Source organism: Haliaeetus albicilla, chromosome 5 (genome assembly GCF_947461875.1).
Source record: "Haliaeetus albicilla chromosome 5, bHalAlb1.1, whole genome shotgun sequence".
Lineage (NCBI taxonomy): Eukaryota > Metazoa > Chordata > Aves > Accipitriformes > Accipitridae > Haliaeetus > Haliaeetus albicilla.
Genome location: NC_091487.1, coordinates 43,772,540 through 43,789,610, shown reverse-complemented (window position 1 = coordinate 43,789,610; position 17,071 = coordinate 43,772,540). Strand labels below are relative to the sequence as shown.

General features: G+C 52.0%; 1 protein-coding gene across 3 annotated transcripts in view; it reads right to left on the bottom strand.

Moving 5' to 3' along the window:
* The window catches only part of CREB3L1 (cAMP responsive element binding protein 3 like 1), a 46,975-nt gene extending 37,614 nt beyond the window's left edge, over positions 1-9,361 (bottom strand). Inside the window, exon 1 of one of the 3 annotated variants that reach the window (XM_069784499.1) lies at positions 9,136-9,361. In XM_069784499.1, the coding sequence (XP_069640600.1) occupies positions 9,136-9,243 (108 nt within the window). In that variant the 5' untranslated portion in view covers positions 9,244-9,361. The remainder of the gene's footprint in view (positions 1-9,135) is intronic. The other 2 variants (XM_069784498.1, XM_069784497.1) reach the window with 2 other exon arrangements.
* Positions 9,362-17,071: the final 7,710 nt, after the last annotated feature.

The window sequence follows — 17,071 nt, the reverse complement described above, 5'->3', positions numbered from 1 at the left end:
GGATGGCACAATAAGTAACTGGCAGAGCTGGGACTAAAATACAGTTCTCCCATTCCTGACAACCTCACTGCACCACTGTCCACAAGGAGGGAAAAAACACAACAAAAACAAACCCAGCATCATTCAATTGGCAATTCAATATTTGTGGCTCAACGGCACCTCATCAACTCTTGCAGTCTGCCACATTTGCTTGGAAAGAAGAGCCAGATTTCCAGCACTCCCTGGGCAAAGAGCTCTCAGATCGACAGACTGAAAAGGCTTTGAAAGAAACCTTCCATCAACAGTCTTTACCAATGTCAGAGCTGGTTTCCTCCTCCCTGAGCTGCCTGGCTTGCAGTCCCTCCCCCGGGGCAGCAGTGAGCTCAGCCAAAAACACCTGCCAGCTCCTTCCTTCAACTGTCATGAATTTACGGGACTCATTTAACATCAAGCTGCTCTGACATGCAACAATTAACTCTCGAAGCTCTGGACCTGGGTCCTCTTCTCCATCCTGGTCTCCTTCTGCCTCAGCTTCCCCTTCTGGAGGTAAAAGCTCTCCTCCCGAGAGAGGGAGGGCTGCAAATACTGCAGAGCCAAGAGCAGGTTCACAAGGTAGACCCCCTGTGCCTCAGCCAGCAAAGATGTGTTATTCTTGAGCTGCAGTGCTCCCACCTGGACATGCCATGGCATTGGGAGGAGAAGCCAGTGCCCCCATGACACTGTGGTGGGGAGCTCAGCATGGGAGAAGTTCTTTGGGCATTGGTCTAAGGAAGCTCACCTGCAGGAGGGATGCTGACAATCCAATATGAGTGTCCAAAACCAATGTTGCATCCAGCTCCCTCCTGGGCAACGTGCTTGGTGTCAGGCCCAAGCTGTATTTCTCCTTCAGCCTCAGCTGCCAGGTTCCTCCCAAGGGAGCCCTGACATTCCTGTTGCAGGGGAACTCCTGACACAGATCGCTGAGCTGAACGCGTTACGTTGCATCTATTCTAGGAAAAATGTTAACTGTGTTTTGAGCAGGCTTAGCTAATCAGGTCAGCCAGACTGACCTAAACGAACATTTTTCCTAATCAAGACAAAGTCACAGTGTAAAGAAGCCAAAAGCAACTTTGCTGAGGTAGTCAGGGGTGAGTTTCCTCTGGAACAGGCTGGACAGTGATAGTAATGAATGACCTCATATAAGGCATCACCTTTGAGCCCTAAAGATCGTACTAATTACCCCAGCTCTGGTTTAAATTACATACTAGTTTCAGGGAGAATAGCCATGCACATTGCTTCCATCCTGTATGAGGAATTTCTGCAATCTTAGAAAGTGAGAAGATGAAATAGAAAGAAAGTGAAAGAGTGGCTATCTGCAGTTCCAACCTTCATGAGACCTTGTTCTGGCTGAACAATGTGTCAAGACAGTGTCAAGCATCTATCACTTGGACACTGACCAGACCAGAGCACCTCCACATGATTTCGAAGGCAGACAGCCCTGGAGACATTTAAGAAAATAGGAGTAAAAGGAGAGATGCCAAGAAAGAGAAGAGAAGGTGGGTAAAGAAGTCAGAAAGTGGTGGGTGAGAGGGGAAGGCTGGGGTGTTCGGGTCGGCTTAGGAGACTACAGGAAAGGAAAACCTTAAATGATGTGACCCTACAGGAAAGAGAAGCAAAAAAATTTTTCTTGAGCAGCTGGGAATAAGTTAGAGAGATGTAAACACTGTATGACAGACATGTGGGGAGCAACTGGGTTGAAAGACACAGCCTGCCTTTCAGCATGCTACCTGCAGTCCCCTGATGCTCTGGCCATGCCCTCAGCTCTTCACAACCTTTCAGCTATTTCTGCTCTGAGGAGTGATGCAAAACATGCAGGTACCAACCCAAGAAAACACCTAACAACTCACAACACACGTCAAGTTTCAAAGACAGGGAAGAGTAAGAAAAGGACTCCATGCAAGCACCCACCCCGTCCTATTGCCAGCCTGAAAACAGGATCGATGATTTCAGCCAGGGGATACCAAACTACATTCAAGTTGCACACGCAGAAGTCACCTGCTGCAGCAGGACAGCCATGGTGCCAGTATGGGGGTCAGCCAAGAAACACGGCTTTGGTTCCACCATTGCTCTCATCTCCCATGTGGAGACGTGAAGTCCCAGCAGTTCAGGTGTGTAAAGGAGGATAAATACAGTCCCCAGCAGAAAGCTGGGATTGGTGGGATGTAGTAATCCCAGGACTGAGATTGGCCTGGCAGTGAGGACTAACACGCTTGGCTCCTCTAACAGACACCTCTCTTGAAGAAGAACAATGCTGGCCACAAGGTTGCATGTGAAGCATAGGTGACTGCACCTGACCTTGCAGCACAGGCCTGGGATTTCCCTGGGGAACCTCCCAGCCAAATCAGGTCAAGAGACAGCTCTTGGCCATTTCTTAGTTGAGCTGTAATGGTCCGCTTCATCCCTGGTGCCCCACCTCTTCCCCGGTAACTCTGCAGCAAGGAGAGTCACCGACTGGCTTTTGCGAACCAGCACGTTTCCTGCAGTGGACTGTCCACAACAGGACAAGGATGCACAGGCTTTAGTCGGTTGACTCATCCCTTCCTTGAAATGCACTGGTACAAGTCAGTCCTGAGAATCAAATCTTCATATCAAGCACAATCCTACCTGTGGCTATGAGAAGAGGACCTGCCATGCAGCTGTCACAAAGACAACCCCAGAGAATTAAGCATTTTCATTCACTTAACACTGAGAATTCTTTAAATAGTAAATAAGTAATATACTAAATGCTAATTAAATACTACAGTCTTAAAACCTACAGGGAAGTGCTGAGAAAAAAAGGAGCAAGTGCAGGAATAGACTTTTCTCAGAGGAAACACAGGAGTACACCACAGAGGTGTCAGCCTGGCTGTATTTTGAATAGCAAGGCTGCACCTGTGGCTATGAAATCCCTACTTCTAAATTTCCCTTTAAGGGGCTGCTTCAGAAAACGCTCTTCTTTCCAAATTTCCCTCTCTACCAGAGACAGCTCCATTCCAGGCTTCAGCAAGACCAGCGCAGCACCAGATGGGACCAGCATAGTACTGGATGAGACCAGTGCAGTACCGGATGAGACCAGCACTGTGATGAATGAGACCAATACAGCATGGGATGGGACCAGTGCAGCACCAGATGGGCTCCTGGGCAGCAGAAGGCACTTTGCATCAATGAACCCAACACTTGTCATGCGATTCAGAAGCCACCATGCTTAGGCACTCATACTGGTATCAGGAGGAGGTCTAATGGGCCAGTCTCAGAGGCTTTCTACAGTCTCATCTGTACAAACGAGACCTCAGGTTTCCTCCTCTCTGAAAGTGGTGGTGGCACTGAATGACAGCCTTATGCCAGAGGGGATGGGAATCACCTGGCAGACATGGCTGGAGCTGTACACGACTCCAGCATCTCCCAGCTGGTGCTGCTGACACCCTCCCTCAGTGGGAGCAGACTGTATGCACAGATGTGCTTCCACCTCCTGCCAAACCCTCCCTTTGTTTACTCTGCAAGCACTTCACCAAAGTCCTTCCTGCTTCTCCCCACCAAGATGATGGCTGTCTCCACTGTTTAACCCTGTTTTGGACACATGCCTTCCTGCACTCCTGCTCAGAGTTGCAACCTCTTTCCTAGCTCTGGCCTACCAGCGCAGTTAAAGGGTTCTCCCACTTGGTCTGAGATGAGCATTTAGGCCAGTGGATCCCCAGCACATGCAGGCAGTTGTCCAACAGATGAACGTTTTTATTTAGGAAGAGTATCCCAAATGTTCATCATTTTCTTGGCAGCTAGGAGGGACACACGAAAGATTACCAGTCTCTGCGGAGAAAGTATTGACCTAGAGTCTTCCAAAGGAAGTTCAAGTCTCTCTCCCTCTTCGCTACCAAAATGGAAATATGTTTCCTGGTGATGACCCCGCGGTGATGATGCTGTAGGCTCAGAGACCCATGAACTTCCGTGTTCAGCTCTGGCTTCATCCTGCTGCTAGAACTTCTGCAGGTGTAAGTCCTGCTATGAGCCAGTAAGGAGCAGCATGGACATGAAGTGGAGGAACCACGAGATGGATCCAAAGAGACTAAGGAAATAGGAAAATCTGGGAACTATTGTTTTAGGATTAATTTCCATCAGGCCAGATCTGATGGCCGCACCAGGTCTCTCTGTATTTGTGCTCCAGATCCCACAAGAATCTCTGACTGGCAAGTTCCAAGCAAAATTTAAAGAAAAAAGTCTTGCCTTAGCCAGTACTTGGCTGACTAACCAGGACCAGGGATGTGTCACTGACCAGATTTTACCAGGCGTGGGAATAAAGGGCCAAAATGCTTGCTGCACGTGTCCTTCTGAGGGACTACCATCAGTCCCAGAGAGCCAGGCTCCCATTACAGCAGAGCTCCCCCGTCTAGCAACTGGAAGGGATGAGAAGTGGATGACCAAATCTGCCTGAGCTCTTCGTCCTCACTGTGTGCACAGATGGTGAGAGGGATCTTACACAGCACGAAACTCACTCAGACCAAAGATTGGTCCAAGACCTAAGCACCACTTAAGTGCTATTTATGTCCCTGTAGCAGGCATAAGAGGAATAGAAGTGTGTACAGGCTTCTTGCAAGAGCAACAATCAACCATGGTAAATAGCCTCTCCTTATCTTCAGGGGAAGCTGCCCTTACGAGTTGCACTAGCACCGCCCTCAGCCTGCTCACTACATACAGTCCTGCTACTCTTCTCCTTTCTGTGGGCCAGGACAATATTAAAGAAAAGAGCACACGGTAGGCACAAAACCCAGTTTGCACTCAAGGAGCAATCCACAGAGACAAGCCGTTCTTCTCTGCTGTCCCCCAGTAGGCTCCAGAAGATGCCACTTGTCACATTGCCCAGGCATATAGGATCACAGTGAAAAAGCGCATTACTGTGCATTCCCCAAAGGGTTAGCACTACTGAGACAGTCTGAATTGCCATTTTGCAACTTCTAACAGTGGAGACCTCGACTAGTATGTAGGCTATTTTTTTGCCTTGATGTCTCTCTTTTAGAAGGAGGTAAAGAATATGCTTTGAAAAGCATAGAGTCAAAATAGAGGTGTGTTTACATGAACATCCAAAATAATCTTTGAAGGTATTTTTCATACTATAAAACGCAGAAACATACGGAAGAAACAAACCCACTGGGGTACTGGGTTAAAAAGAAACACATGACTCCTGTTTGGCTGGTTTATTCTGGCTTCATTCTGACACCAGAGTGTCACAAACCCAGTGAAGCACAGTGGTGAATCTGACTCAAAAGATAAGGCTTTTGAAGAGTTTCACAGCACTGATAAGAGCTGAGAGAGAAGGTAAGAGCTCTCTGAGTGCAGCTGTAATAGACCGTAAGTGAATAGATGGGTGCTCGCAGGAATGACCAGAAATGATGACAGGTGAAATTGATAAGCAGGCACTGCATGAAGGATCAGCTTCATTTATGATAGGTCCTTCTGGCAGAAAAAGATGAGCAAAGTTGCCTAAGTTCAAGAGCAGTAGGTGGCCTCCTGAGCCAAAGGAGACTGATAATGCTGTTAGTAGTCATAGTATGTAAGTCTGGTTAGCAGAAGCTAAGTGAAGTAAAAAGAAGCATTTCGTGTCCCTTGGAGATTTCCCCTCCAAGTACCAAGCAGACACTACTCTCCTTACAATTTAAACCTCCCCCCACCAAAACCCATCATATAATCACAGACTCATGCAGCTTGGGTGGGAGCTCAGGAGGTCTCTAATCTGACCTCCTGCTCAGAGCAGGGCCAACACCAAATACAGGTTGCTCAGGGCTTTGTCCAGATAGGTCTTGAAAACCTCCAAGGACAGAGCTTCCACAGTGTCTCTGGGCAGCCTCATCCACTCCTAATTCTCCTCAGTGTGAGAAATTGTTTCCTTATACCCAGTCTAAACCTTCCCCGTTCCAATTTATGACGACTCATCCTCCTGCCATGCACTTATGGAAAGAGCCTGGCTCCGTCTTCTCAGTAACTTCCTCACCAGTGCAGGCAGGCTGCTGCAAGGTCCTCCTGGAGACGCCTCTCCTCCAGCTGAGCAAGCCCAGCTCCCTCAGCCTCTCCTCAGAGAAGTTCTTCAGTCCCCAGCTATACTGGTGACCATCGCCTCCACGCACTCAGTTTTATCAATGTCTTTCTGGCACCGGGCAGTCCAAAACTGAACATTGTATTTCAGACACAGTTTTATGATTGTCAAGAAAAGGGGGATAATCACTTCCCTCTGTCTATCTACCACTGCCCTCCTGTTGCTAGCTGCTAGCTGCCTTTGCTGCCAGGGCACAGCACTGCCCCATGACTCCTGCTGGGTCAGTCCATCCATCCCAGGGGCAGGAGTTGGTATTTGTCCTTGCTGAATTTCAAGAGCTTTCTGTCGACCCATTCCTCCAACCTGGCTAGGACCCTCTGATTGGCAGCCCCCATCCCCCCCTCTTAATTAAAATTAATTTTTTTTTTTGCTGTTTCAAGCACACAGACCTTTTCGAGGATGCATCTACAGACGTGCCTTCATTACTTTGTCACAACCTTAGATGAACAACACAGAGAACCATTTTTTAAAGACCAAGATGACTCATTAGAAGTGCCAAGGTTCAGGAAAGGAGAGTAGCTCAGAGAAGTGTAATTCTTGCCCCAAAGGAGCACAGCCTCTGCAGTAAGGTTCATCCATCTTTTCTTTCTGCTTCCTTTCTGAATAAAAGAAATCATCCTCACAAAAAGTTTCATACTGGCATTTTGTGGCCAAAATTCCTGGCCTGCTCTAAGAAAAATGCTTGCTGAACAATATCTGGAAAAGTTTGCCATCTTTGAAGCAAAGGCACTGGCAACTTTGTGAGCTATTGTGCACGGTGATGCTTTGCACAGTTCTATGTCAAAAGAACTTCTCAACACATCTCAAGATCCCAGGAGATTTGCTGGATTTAGTAAGAAAATGTAAGTGTATTCCTTCCCCCCATATTGTCATGCAGAGTGAGAACAAAGAGGGTGATGTATTATGTTCTGGCTCTTGTATCACCAACAGATTTGGTAGGCGAGAAGCGGCTACAGAATCTCTTACGTTTATCATCTGCAGCAAGAGAAGGTATCAGCTTGACTCTCATACTCCAGCAGAAGTTTGCAGTGCTGGCAGTTGGGATAAAAAAAAACCCACAAAAAAAATTAAAATCCTTTCTACTTGTAAGTTGAGCACAACGTTGCCTGAGTCACTGCAACCTACTTAACATGAAGGCAAGGGTAGGCTACTTCCAGAAGCAGCTCTCCAAGCAGAAAGGCCATTTAAATGAGGCAGGACAGAGCCAGCCTGCACATGGCCACCGCACACTTGAAACACACTGTCCTGGCAGGTGGCACCAGATGGCACTCTTACACAAAAGCTTCTTTTTCACAGGGTCTGCTTGCAGGCAGGAGATGTATTTAAGCTATAAAGAGGTACCGCCTATATTGGTCAGGGGTTCCCCGACTTCTGACTGCAGCCCATGTTGCACCTAGGTAAAAGGGCTGGTGCCAATACATACTATTTTCACTTTGGTGAGGGAATAAATGGTCCTGGCAAAAAGCACTTCGTATCAGCATAGCTTCATCCACAGTGCATATATATGGAATTAGGGAAAGCACAAGACTCCTGACAACAGGTCTCTCAGATATGAGCGGGCAAGGCCTCGCGGTGCGAGCGAGCGCTCCGTCTTGGAGTGACGTGCCATTGGAAGGTCTGCCTGAACACAGTGGGACTGTGCTGCCTCCCGCAGAGCCCGACCGGAGCCGGTCCTTGAGGCACGGCGGTATCTCGGAAATTAGGAGCTGCTGCGATTTCTGAGAGATGGGGCTGCCTGCATAATCTCTTTCCCAGACCCGGTGTGTCTCCACACACCAAGTGTAGTGTGCTTAACATTTATGCAAATTCTGCATCTCTACTCTCTCCTCCACAAGGGAGGCAGCATAAAAGGCTTGAGTTATCTTTTGTGTAGCAAAGCAGAAGTGGATTCATCAGGTGTCTAACGGCTACAGCCCTCCTCTCCCTGTCCCATGCTTCTCTGTCACGGTGCTGGCATCTCCCCTGCTCCCGTTGCAAGGGTAGCCCTCAGAGAGCTCGCAGTGCTACAGCGGGAACGCGGGAGGTGCCCGTATTGTGACAGGGGAGTAACAAGCCGTGGCGAAAATCTCTCTGTCCGGGGCAGGCACACCGTCCCACGGCTGCAGCTGCTGGGAGGCCGGTGGAGCCCCGAGTGCAGGCGGTGCTCCGCTGCCCGGCGTGGGATGATGCCCTCACCCTCAGCCCAAAGCACCTCCGAGGTGGGGCTGCCCTTCTGCCTCAGGGCCGGGTCCTCCCTGGCAGAGGGGCTGCAGGATTCGCAGCACAAACTCCCACCGAAAGCTTGGGGCAGGACAGCGAAGAGCCCGTGCGCGCTTGCACAGGGAGAGCTGCTGGACTGGCGACTCGCATGACTCCTCGGAGAGGCTGGGCAGTTTCCCTAGAGGTGAACAATGCCCCTTTGGTTTCTTGGGACTGGCAACGCGCTTTCCTCCCAAGTCGCTCTTCCCCTCACCCTTCTCTCCAAAGTAAATCAGCCCAGCCTTGACGCCAAGCGGGAGACGCTTCGTCTCCCAAATGCCGCTCCGAGGAAAAGTTACCAGCAAAGGAGAGCGGAGGTGCGGAGCCCAAAGGTCTCCCGATGGCACCCGGCCGTGCCTCCGGTGCTGCCCGAGCGCAGCGGAGCCGCGGCAGGTTGTGCGCTCCCGGTCCGGGACCGCACGCTTCTCCCCCAGCCACGAGTCTCAAAAAAGCGCATTGTAAGAAAAAAAACCCAAAACCGAAACCCTGCCGTTCCCCAGCCGGGGATCTCCTCGGGGTGCCGGACGCCCGTGGGCGGCGGGGCCGGTCCCAGGGGGCGCTGGCCGTGTGCGGCGAGGGGCACCCGGCTACCTGCACACCCCCCCCCCGGGGCACCCGGCTACCTGCACCCCCCCGGGGCACCCGGCTACCTGCATCCCCCCGGGGCACCTCCACGCTCGGGGGCAGGACCCCGGGGCCGCGGCGAGCCCCGCCGGCGGGTCCCGTCCCCTCTGCCGGGTCTGCGGCCGCCCGCCCCGGGCCGGGGGGGGGGGGGGGGGGGCGGTGGGGGGGGTGGGTCGCCGCCGGCGGTCCCTTACCACATTGCTGAGGAAGTCCGCCTCGCTGAAGTCGCCGAGGTCGAGGAAGCCGGCGCCGGCGGCGGGGAAAAGCCGCTCGGCGGGGAAGGGCTCCAGGATACTGTCCATGGTGCCCGCGGCGCGGGGGCTCGGCCGCCCCCCGCGTTCCGCCGGCCGGGCTCACTGCGGCGGTACGCTCCCGCCCGCCCCCCGGCGGCGGCGGCGGCGGCGGTGGTGGCGGTGGTGGCGGGAGGGGGGGGGGTCCATGGGGCGGCGGCGGTGGGCCGCGGCGGGGAGCGAGCCGCCTGCCGGGGACGGGAGAGCGGCGGCGGCGGCGGCGGCGGCGGCGGCAGCGGCGGCGGCGGCGGGTGCCCGCTCGGGGCAGCTGTCAGTGCCCCGCCGCCGAGGGGGCGGCCGCCGCCCGCCCCCGCCCGCGCACCGGCAGCCGGCGGGGCGGGACTTTCCCCTCGCCGACACCCCCTTAAGGCAGCGCGGAGGAGCCCTCGGTCCGCCGGGGAGGGCGAGCCCGGGGGCTGCCCGGGGGGGTGTCCGTGTCCGCCCCCCACCCCCCCCAACATACCCCCCGGGGGCTGGCAGAGGGGGCCCGGGGGTGACGCTGGTCCCCGGCAGAGCGATTTCGCTTGGATGAAGTGAAGAAAAAACGTCCCTGCCGGCAGAAAGGCGGTGGAAGCTCCCCCCCCAACCCCGGCCCTTCTGCACCCCTCGGGGAGCAGAGCCCCAAAAGATGGGTCTTCCCAGGGGTCAAGTGCCCGAAGGGGAGCCGCAAGCCGGCAGGGAGATCTCCTCGCCCCGGCTCTCCGCAAGCGGGCTCGCAGGTAGGCCTGGCTGCAGCAGCCCGTGCGGCTGCTCTGTAATTAAAGAGTTGGGCACCATTAAAGAGCTTCAGGAAGATTATATGGCTTCAGATAAATAGGATTATGGATCCCTGTCCTCTCTGATCCTTGCTCCAACCAACACTCAGGAAAACCACTTATAATAATCCCGTTGAAGGAGCCCTGATGTTTTATTAATCTGTCCCTGCTTTCGTGGCTCCACAGAGAAGGGGCTGGAGGCCCAGTCCCCTGCAGGGGCTTGCTTGGTCACAGGCATATGGAGAAAAAAACCAAAGACAGCGGTGCACCTCTCCTGGAAGAAAGCTGGCTGGAAGTTGCCAGCAGCGAGGGTCCTGGTGGAGAAGTGTGGATCTGAGGCTGGCTGGAGCCTGCGCCGGGTTTCTGTCCATCCAGGCTCTTGGTCCACACTCCCCACGGGTCTCAGGACTAACAGCACAAACCGAGGTGCTCCTTGGCTACTCGTTGCACAAGCAGCCGCGTGCTACCTTCTGCACACAAAAGCCTTTATACTTGCACACACAATGGGCTCTTTCAGTTACATTTACTTTTACCTTACGTTTCAGTCAAGTGTAAAGAGCCTTTGGGTAAAAGGTCAGAGACATAAATTCAGCCAGGATAGAGTTGTGCTGAGAAAATAATGCTGTTCCTCCTTCCTTAATGGTAAAGAAACCTCTTTGTCAGTGAGGGTGCCAGTGGGTTTAAAGGGGGGAACACAGAAACCTTTGCCACTGTAAGCTGGGGAGAAGAAATTACATCCAGACCCTTCAGCAACAAGCAAAACTCTATCTCCAAGCAAGGGGAAAGACGTCTTTCCTTTAAAAGTCCCAGTCAGCAGGGTTCTCAGCTGCGAGGGGTAGAAGGACCAAGCCCTGCAATAGCAGTGGGGTGACAGCCCAGGGTCACGGAGCACAGGCAGAGCCACGACAGGGGCAGCTTCACCTCCCGCTGCTAACCAAACACGGACATTGCTTCCCTAGCTGCGAAGACTCACCGGTGAAACCAAGAGTTTCCGGCTCAGTGCCTCGCCCAAGTTAACACAAGGAAGACTCTTCTCAGGACACACGCTGTATTTATCCTCAGCGCCAGGCTGGAGAAGCTGAGATGGTGTCAGCTCCAGTGACTGTTTGCACAGCATGGGTGGCAGTGTCATCAGAAAAGGTCAAGCAAAGTAAACCTCACTTACTTGTTTGCGCTCTGAAGGAAAAATGCTTTGGCACTTCCAGACAGGGATTGTGAGGTCCATTCAGAAGATTAAAATATCTCAGAAAAAATGAAATTGCCTGCTCTGAGACCCTGCTTCTATTTAATACTTTCAGTACTGAACATAACTGCCCAGACGCAGCTACCCTGTCTGTCGCTGCTGCACCTCTGCAGGCAAGGAAGGACTACAACAAAACTCCTGGTTTGCTATTGCACTGCAAAGCTGCTCTGTCCCGTCTTGGAGAGCTCCGATAGAGACCCCCATCCCTGGCACTTGTGTGGAGCTTTGAAACGGACATTTTCCCCATGTCAGACATGAGTGTGTTCCATTAAAGGCAATGCAAACGTTACCTCTATGTTCAGAGTGTCGCTGCTCACCCTCTGGAGCCAAAAAGGAGAGGTATTTCTGCAGGCAAGAAGTTCTTTGCTCCAGAAGAGACCTGGGGACAGGGAAAATGTTGATGGGGGTGATCGCAATTCAGAAGCACTCAGACGTGCTGCTGCAGCTTGCAGTGAGTGCCCGCAGCGAGGGGGGAAAGGACAGGCTGAGCAGCACTGCTGCAGCAGAGGCCTGGCAACTACAGCACTTGCAACACTCGAACAGTGTTAACAGCCTCACACAGCTGTGAAAAAGGCAAATGTCACGCTGGGATGTAGATGTAGGAATCCTCCTACAAAACCTTTACGATGTGAAGTTCCCCTTCTGCTCTGCAGACGACCTGTGCAGAATATGGTGTTAGCCAAAATACCATGCTTATCTGAGGTGCCACCCCTCAAGCAAGATGGGGACTAACTGGGCTGGGTCCAGAGGAGGACAGTGGGAACGACTGGAGAAAAAGTGAACCCTAAAAAAGGACTGAGGGGATTGGGCTTCTTTGGTCTAAAGAGATGACTCTCACGTCAACAGCCTTTAGGAGCTCAAAGAGCTGCAGGAAATAGGAAGGCAAGAATTGCTCTCCATTGCCACACTGGAGGGGACAAGCAGTAACAGACGACTGCCTGGGAAGCGGCAACGTCGCCTTCACCGGAGCACCTTTAAAACCAAGTTCTGCAGTCATCTCTTAGGACATAGATACGGCAGATCAGGAGGCAACCTTGGGGCAGGGGCTGAATCACATGATAGCTCAAATTCCTTTTCAGCCCTGTTTTCTCTGATTTTATATTTAGACTTACTTGCAATCTTATCACAGCAGGAGACTGAAACAGCAGCCAAGTATGTTTAGATTGAACGAGTCTCAAACTGACATCAGATAAGCCTTCCCGGCCTCACGATGTTTGATACTGCAAATGCACATGTATGACCAAGCTCATTTTATCAGTGCTGAGAAGTAAATCATCAACCCAGTTCTCGTAAGAAAGGGATCTCGCTCTCCTGTGCTCCATCCTGCCTTGTCTCGCTGCCACTGCCTGCCTTTATGCCCATGGAGAGAGAACCCCAAGTCTCTTCGTACCACTTTGCATTTGCTTTGCCTTCACCTTGCACCGTTTTGAGCAAGACATGCAAGGCAAGGGAAGCAGCCCCTGGGCTTGAATACGTGCACAGCAATCCAGGCCATTTTGCAGCCTGCAAAGCTGAAGCTTTTGGTTCCCCCCCTCCACCCCAGACCAAGCCAGGAGGTTTCACAAACTCATCGAGGATGAGTGTTTCTTGAGGAATGTGAGGCGAATTGTCTGCATCGGTGATTTTTGGTTTGCTGCATGCAGGCTCCGTTGTTACAAGAGGGCTCGTCTGTCTGGGGTTTGCCCTCATTTGCAGCCTGGAGAGCTGGTATGGGAATGATTCACGCTGTTGGAGCTGATTGCTTTGGGGGTCAGCCTGGCTCTTTAGGACTGCCACCACAGCAGAGCTTGTACTTCAAGTCTGGCGAAAGATACCATTTGTCCTGTTTATTTTTCCAGCTTTGGTGTTCATATGGATGGAATAGCTGGTTTCTGCCACAAGCCGTCTTCCTAGCCACGAAGGCTTTCTGGAGGCATGCAGGCTCCATACTTTGGCCCTTTAGTAGCTCTTTATAGCAGTCCTGCGTTTATTTGTCTCCAGCTATTCTCTGGATTCCATTACCTCTCAGTGTATTGCTTGGGGGTGGTTTTGCTCACTGTTTCGTGCAACACAGACAGAGGGAGAAACTGCTGCGTTGTAGGTCCCCTCTGCTCCTAAAGTCCCACTGAGAACAAGGTGAGAATGGAAATGGGACTTACAGCCTAGTTCAAAGAAGGGGCACTGCAGCCCCAGACAGTCCCTTAGGAGTCAGGCATCTGTGTGCCCTCACAAGTAGTTACACATTCAACACTCAGGCCATGATTTCTTCATTTAGGTTTTGCGGGAACAATTCAAAACCCATGAAAAAGTCAAGATAGGAGGGGAGGAATCCAGCAAAACATCCTCTAGCTAAAGGTAACTTTCGAGGAAGGACTTGCAGATGCTGGAGCCTTTCTCTGCCCTCTGCTCCACAGCCCCGCCTCATCCGGGAAATCTGGCTCCCTTTTGACTTCCTTCCAGCGGCTGGTTTAAATTCTCTCTCACACACTCTTCCCCCTCCAGCCAGCTTCAGCTGCTCTCCATTTCATCCTTCCTCCTGGGTGCCATCTCCCAGCCAGGTACCCAGCACACCTGCTCCCACCGCCAGTGAGCAGCAGTGGGACGGGGAGAGCAGCCAGCAAGATCACACCTATCACAGCTCCCTGCTAAAACCAGAGAAGGGACACGCACCTGTCAAACCAGAGTGCTCATAAATCTGCTGCCGCAGCTGGAAGAGGAAATTAGTTGCGTTCTGCGTGTTGCTTTGCGTGCAGCCGCACAGAACTGGTGCTGCATCAAATTAAATGCCTGCCTGCAAGCAGACGAGTTTCATCAGTAACCTCCAAGTCCAGATAGGTGCAAGCCACGCTGGAGCACTCGAGCGAGGTGCAGACACACACGTGTGCGTGTGCTAAGGGAATGTACACCATGACTTGTGCTTTTTTTCCCCCTCTTGCTTGGGAAGTAGAGGGGAAAGTGAAGAGCGTATTAATTGCATGTTTGCATATGGCAAGGATCCATGAATGCTGTGGTTTCAGTGAGCACCCTAATGCTATGTGGGGAATGAAAGGGAAGCCGCGGAGCTCAGCGCTGCAATTATTATTCTTTCTGGGGTGAACTTAGGGCCCTCGGATAGATCTAAATCAGCCTTGCAAACAAGGAGTGAGTGACAGGGAAGCAGGGAATGCAAGACCTAGGGAAAGGAAAGCCTTGAAGACAAGACACCAGACCCTAGGAACATCCCTCCATGGAACCCCTTCAGCCTCCCGGGAAAGTGGCTGAGCTGCCTGCAGCAGGATCATGTATGCCAGAAAGCAAAGCCCCAAAATAGAAAATGGGTACTGTAACAAAAGATGAGAACTGAAAACCCACAACTTTGAAGGTAATTGATAAAGGGGGGGAAATCTCTTTGTATCTCCTTCACTTCTTCACAGTGGGCTAAGAATATTTCTTTGCCTTGTCACACACAATCTGCCTTCCCTGCTCTGTACCTCAGAAAGAGCAGAGACTCTTCCCACCCACCACCCGACTTTTTTTTCTGGCAATCTCCCTGGAGAACCAGACAACTTTCAGGGTGACTATATGAATGAAGAGTAACTTCAGTATGAGGGCATCTCCTTCCAGCAGTTTGTTAGCATTTGAAGATGTAAGTAACTCCCCTTCAGGAAACTCAGGTGAATGGGAAGCTGCAGGACAGCAGAGGGGGGCAGCTGCCTCAGCTTTCCATGTGCTAATTTTTACATACTCTACTCTACTAAGCTTCTAGCCTGCATGGTTGCAAGGCCATCTTCCAAAAGGGACCCAGGCAGCCTTCACGGGGCTGCAGACAACCTGAAGAGTCATTCTGAGGGGGCTCTATTGCCTCATTTCTCTTAACCGTTTCCCACATTTCAAACCTTTTCCAAGGAAGGATGAGGGGTATAGCTGCACACCCCGCTTGACTGAATTTTATCCCAAGAAGATACCTTGCATCAAGGAGCGGGAAGCAGACGTCTTTGGAGCAGGAGGGAGCTGAAGAGCCACTGGAACAAGACTAGCCGAGTCGGGGCAAGGAGACTGCAACAGCTCTGCTTTGACATACTGCGTGCGCCGTACAGAGTCACCTCCAAACCCCCCGTGATGACTAGGGGGCAATCCCCACTGATTTGTGCCACTTGACCCCTCAAGCATGGCGGAGAAGTCAGACACTCACACCTTGGCTATGTCCAATAGGATCTGCCCCGACTGGAGCCAGGCAGTTCCAGCACATGCAGGCTGGTTGGGGGACTGGGGGGGACACAGCGTTCCCTGCCCTGCCAAGGGTTAAAAGCAATGTCCAGATCCACAAGCAGTCCTGCGAGGAAAAAAAGCACAACCCAGCAATTCAGGCAGGTCTCACCCCCGTTTAAATGACATTGTTTCAGTGCTGTCTGCCTCGCCCCTCAGTGGTAATTACAGACTTTCACTACAGGGGAAAGAGAGACACGGCAGAGGAAACCTTCATTACAGACTTATCTCCTAGAGCAAAAGCAACCCCAGTGTAATGTCTGGGGCACGTTGCCAGGATCAGCCACCAAAGCAAAACGCTTACATTTAGGACAAAAATAAAAGGGGGAGAAGTGTTAAGTGATTTGGGAAGATCAGAAGCCCACCAGGTTGGCTGCTGTACAGCGCTGGGTGTGGGGAGCACTTTGGAAGAACTGGAAAGCCGCCCTGGTTTTAAGTGGTGCGGTTTGCATCTTACATTCTTCCTTCCTTCCTCCTTCTCCACATGCTCGTGTCCCCTGATGTCTGCATGTGTCCCTTTGTCACCCCTGGCAAACACCAGCAGCCGGGAAGGGATGGTTTCCCGAGGCTTCCCAGTTTGACGTTCCTCAAAGGGGCAGATAAAGCTGTAGGTGTCCTTGGCTGACCCCTCTCCCTTTTGCACACCTAACTTACAATATACACTCAAGAACAAGCTTCTTGTATCCAAAGCTGGGGGCTCCTTCTCACCTTGTCTATATCACGGCGGCCCAAAGGTTGAGCTCTGTTAGAAAGGATGCAGGAAGGATGCAGGAGGGGTTTTCTTCCCAGCACGACACGCCTCTGTTACAGCCCACGGCCGTTTCCCATTGCTGTGGTACTTCTCTCAGGGTTAGTGTTGACCTGCCCACAGGTGGCTGACACCTCTGGCAAACACGGTCTCATTCCCGCTGCTCTCCTTCCTTGTCCCAACTTTCTGTCGGCAAGTGACATAGGTCCAAGCCAAGTTGCCCCTCTTAACCCCTGGGCATTCACACATGTGAAACTGGGAACCGCTATCATGGCACGGTTAGCTCAGTGTTTGTGGGAGAGCTCATTTTAGTGACAGAGTTTTCCTGCAGAGCCCATTTTTGCTGCCGGTGGTAACACCTCGGTCTTGCAGGATCTGGGGCTTGATGCTGCATTAGAAAGATCCTTCAAACCAACAGGCCTTGTCCCCAGGCAGCTAGCGGCAGGGATGGGAGAGGGCCGGGGGGAGAAAAGCGTTCAATCAGATTGCTATTAAGATGTGTCTAGGGAACTGGCTGAATTTTAATTGTTCTTTCCTACTTGGTGAGTGAGCACAGGAAAAGATTTACCTTCTGGCCTTTCCATTTGGGCATGTTGACATTTCCAGGCGGCACTTTCCTCTGATGGAGAGGTTTGACGTCAGGTGGGCTGATTAAAGCCTGCAGTGCCTCTGACTCATTTGGCTACGGCCTGCGCAAGGGGATTTGTAACGTGTCTCTTCTCTTTCTATCACTCGTTATGGTTGGTTTTAAATAAATAAAGCTAAGCTCAATTCACAACTTCAGGGAAGACGCAGCTCGGCTCAGGCTCAAATACGCATTGCCATGGCAACAGATGCTGTCAGGCGCACGCAGACATGTCACTCTCGGCA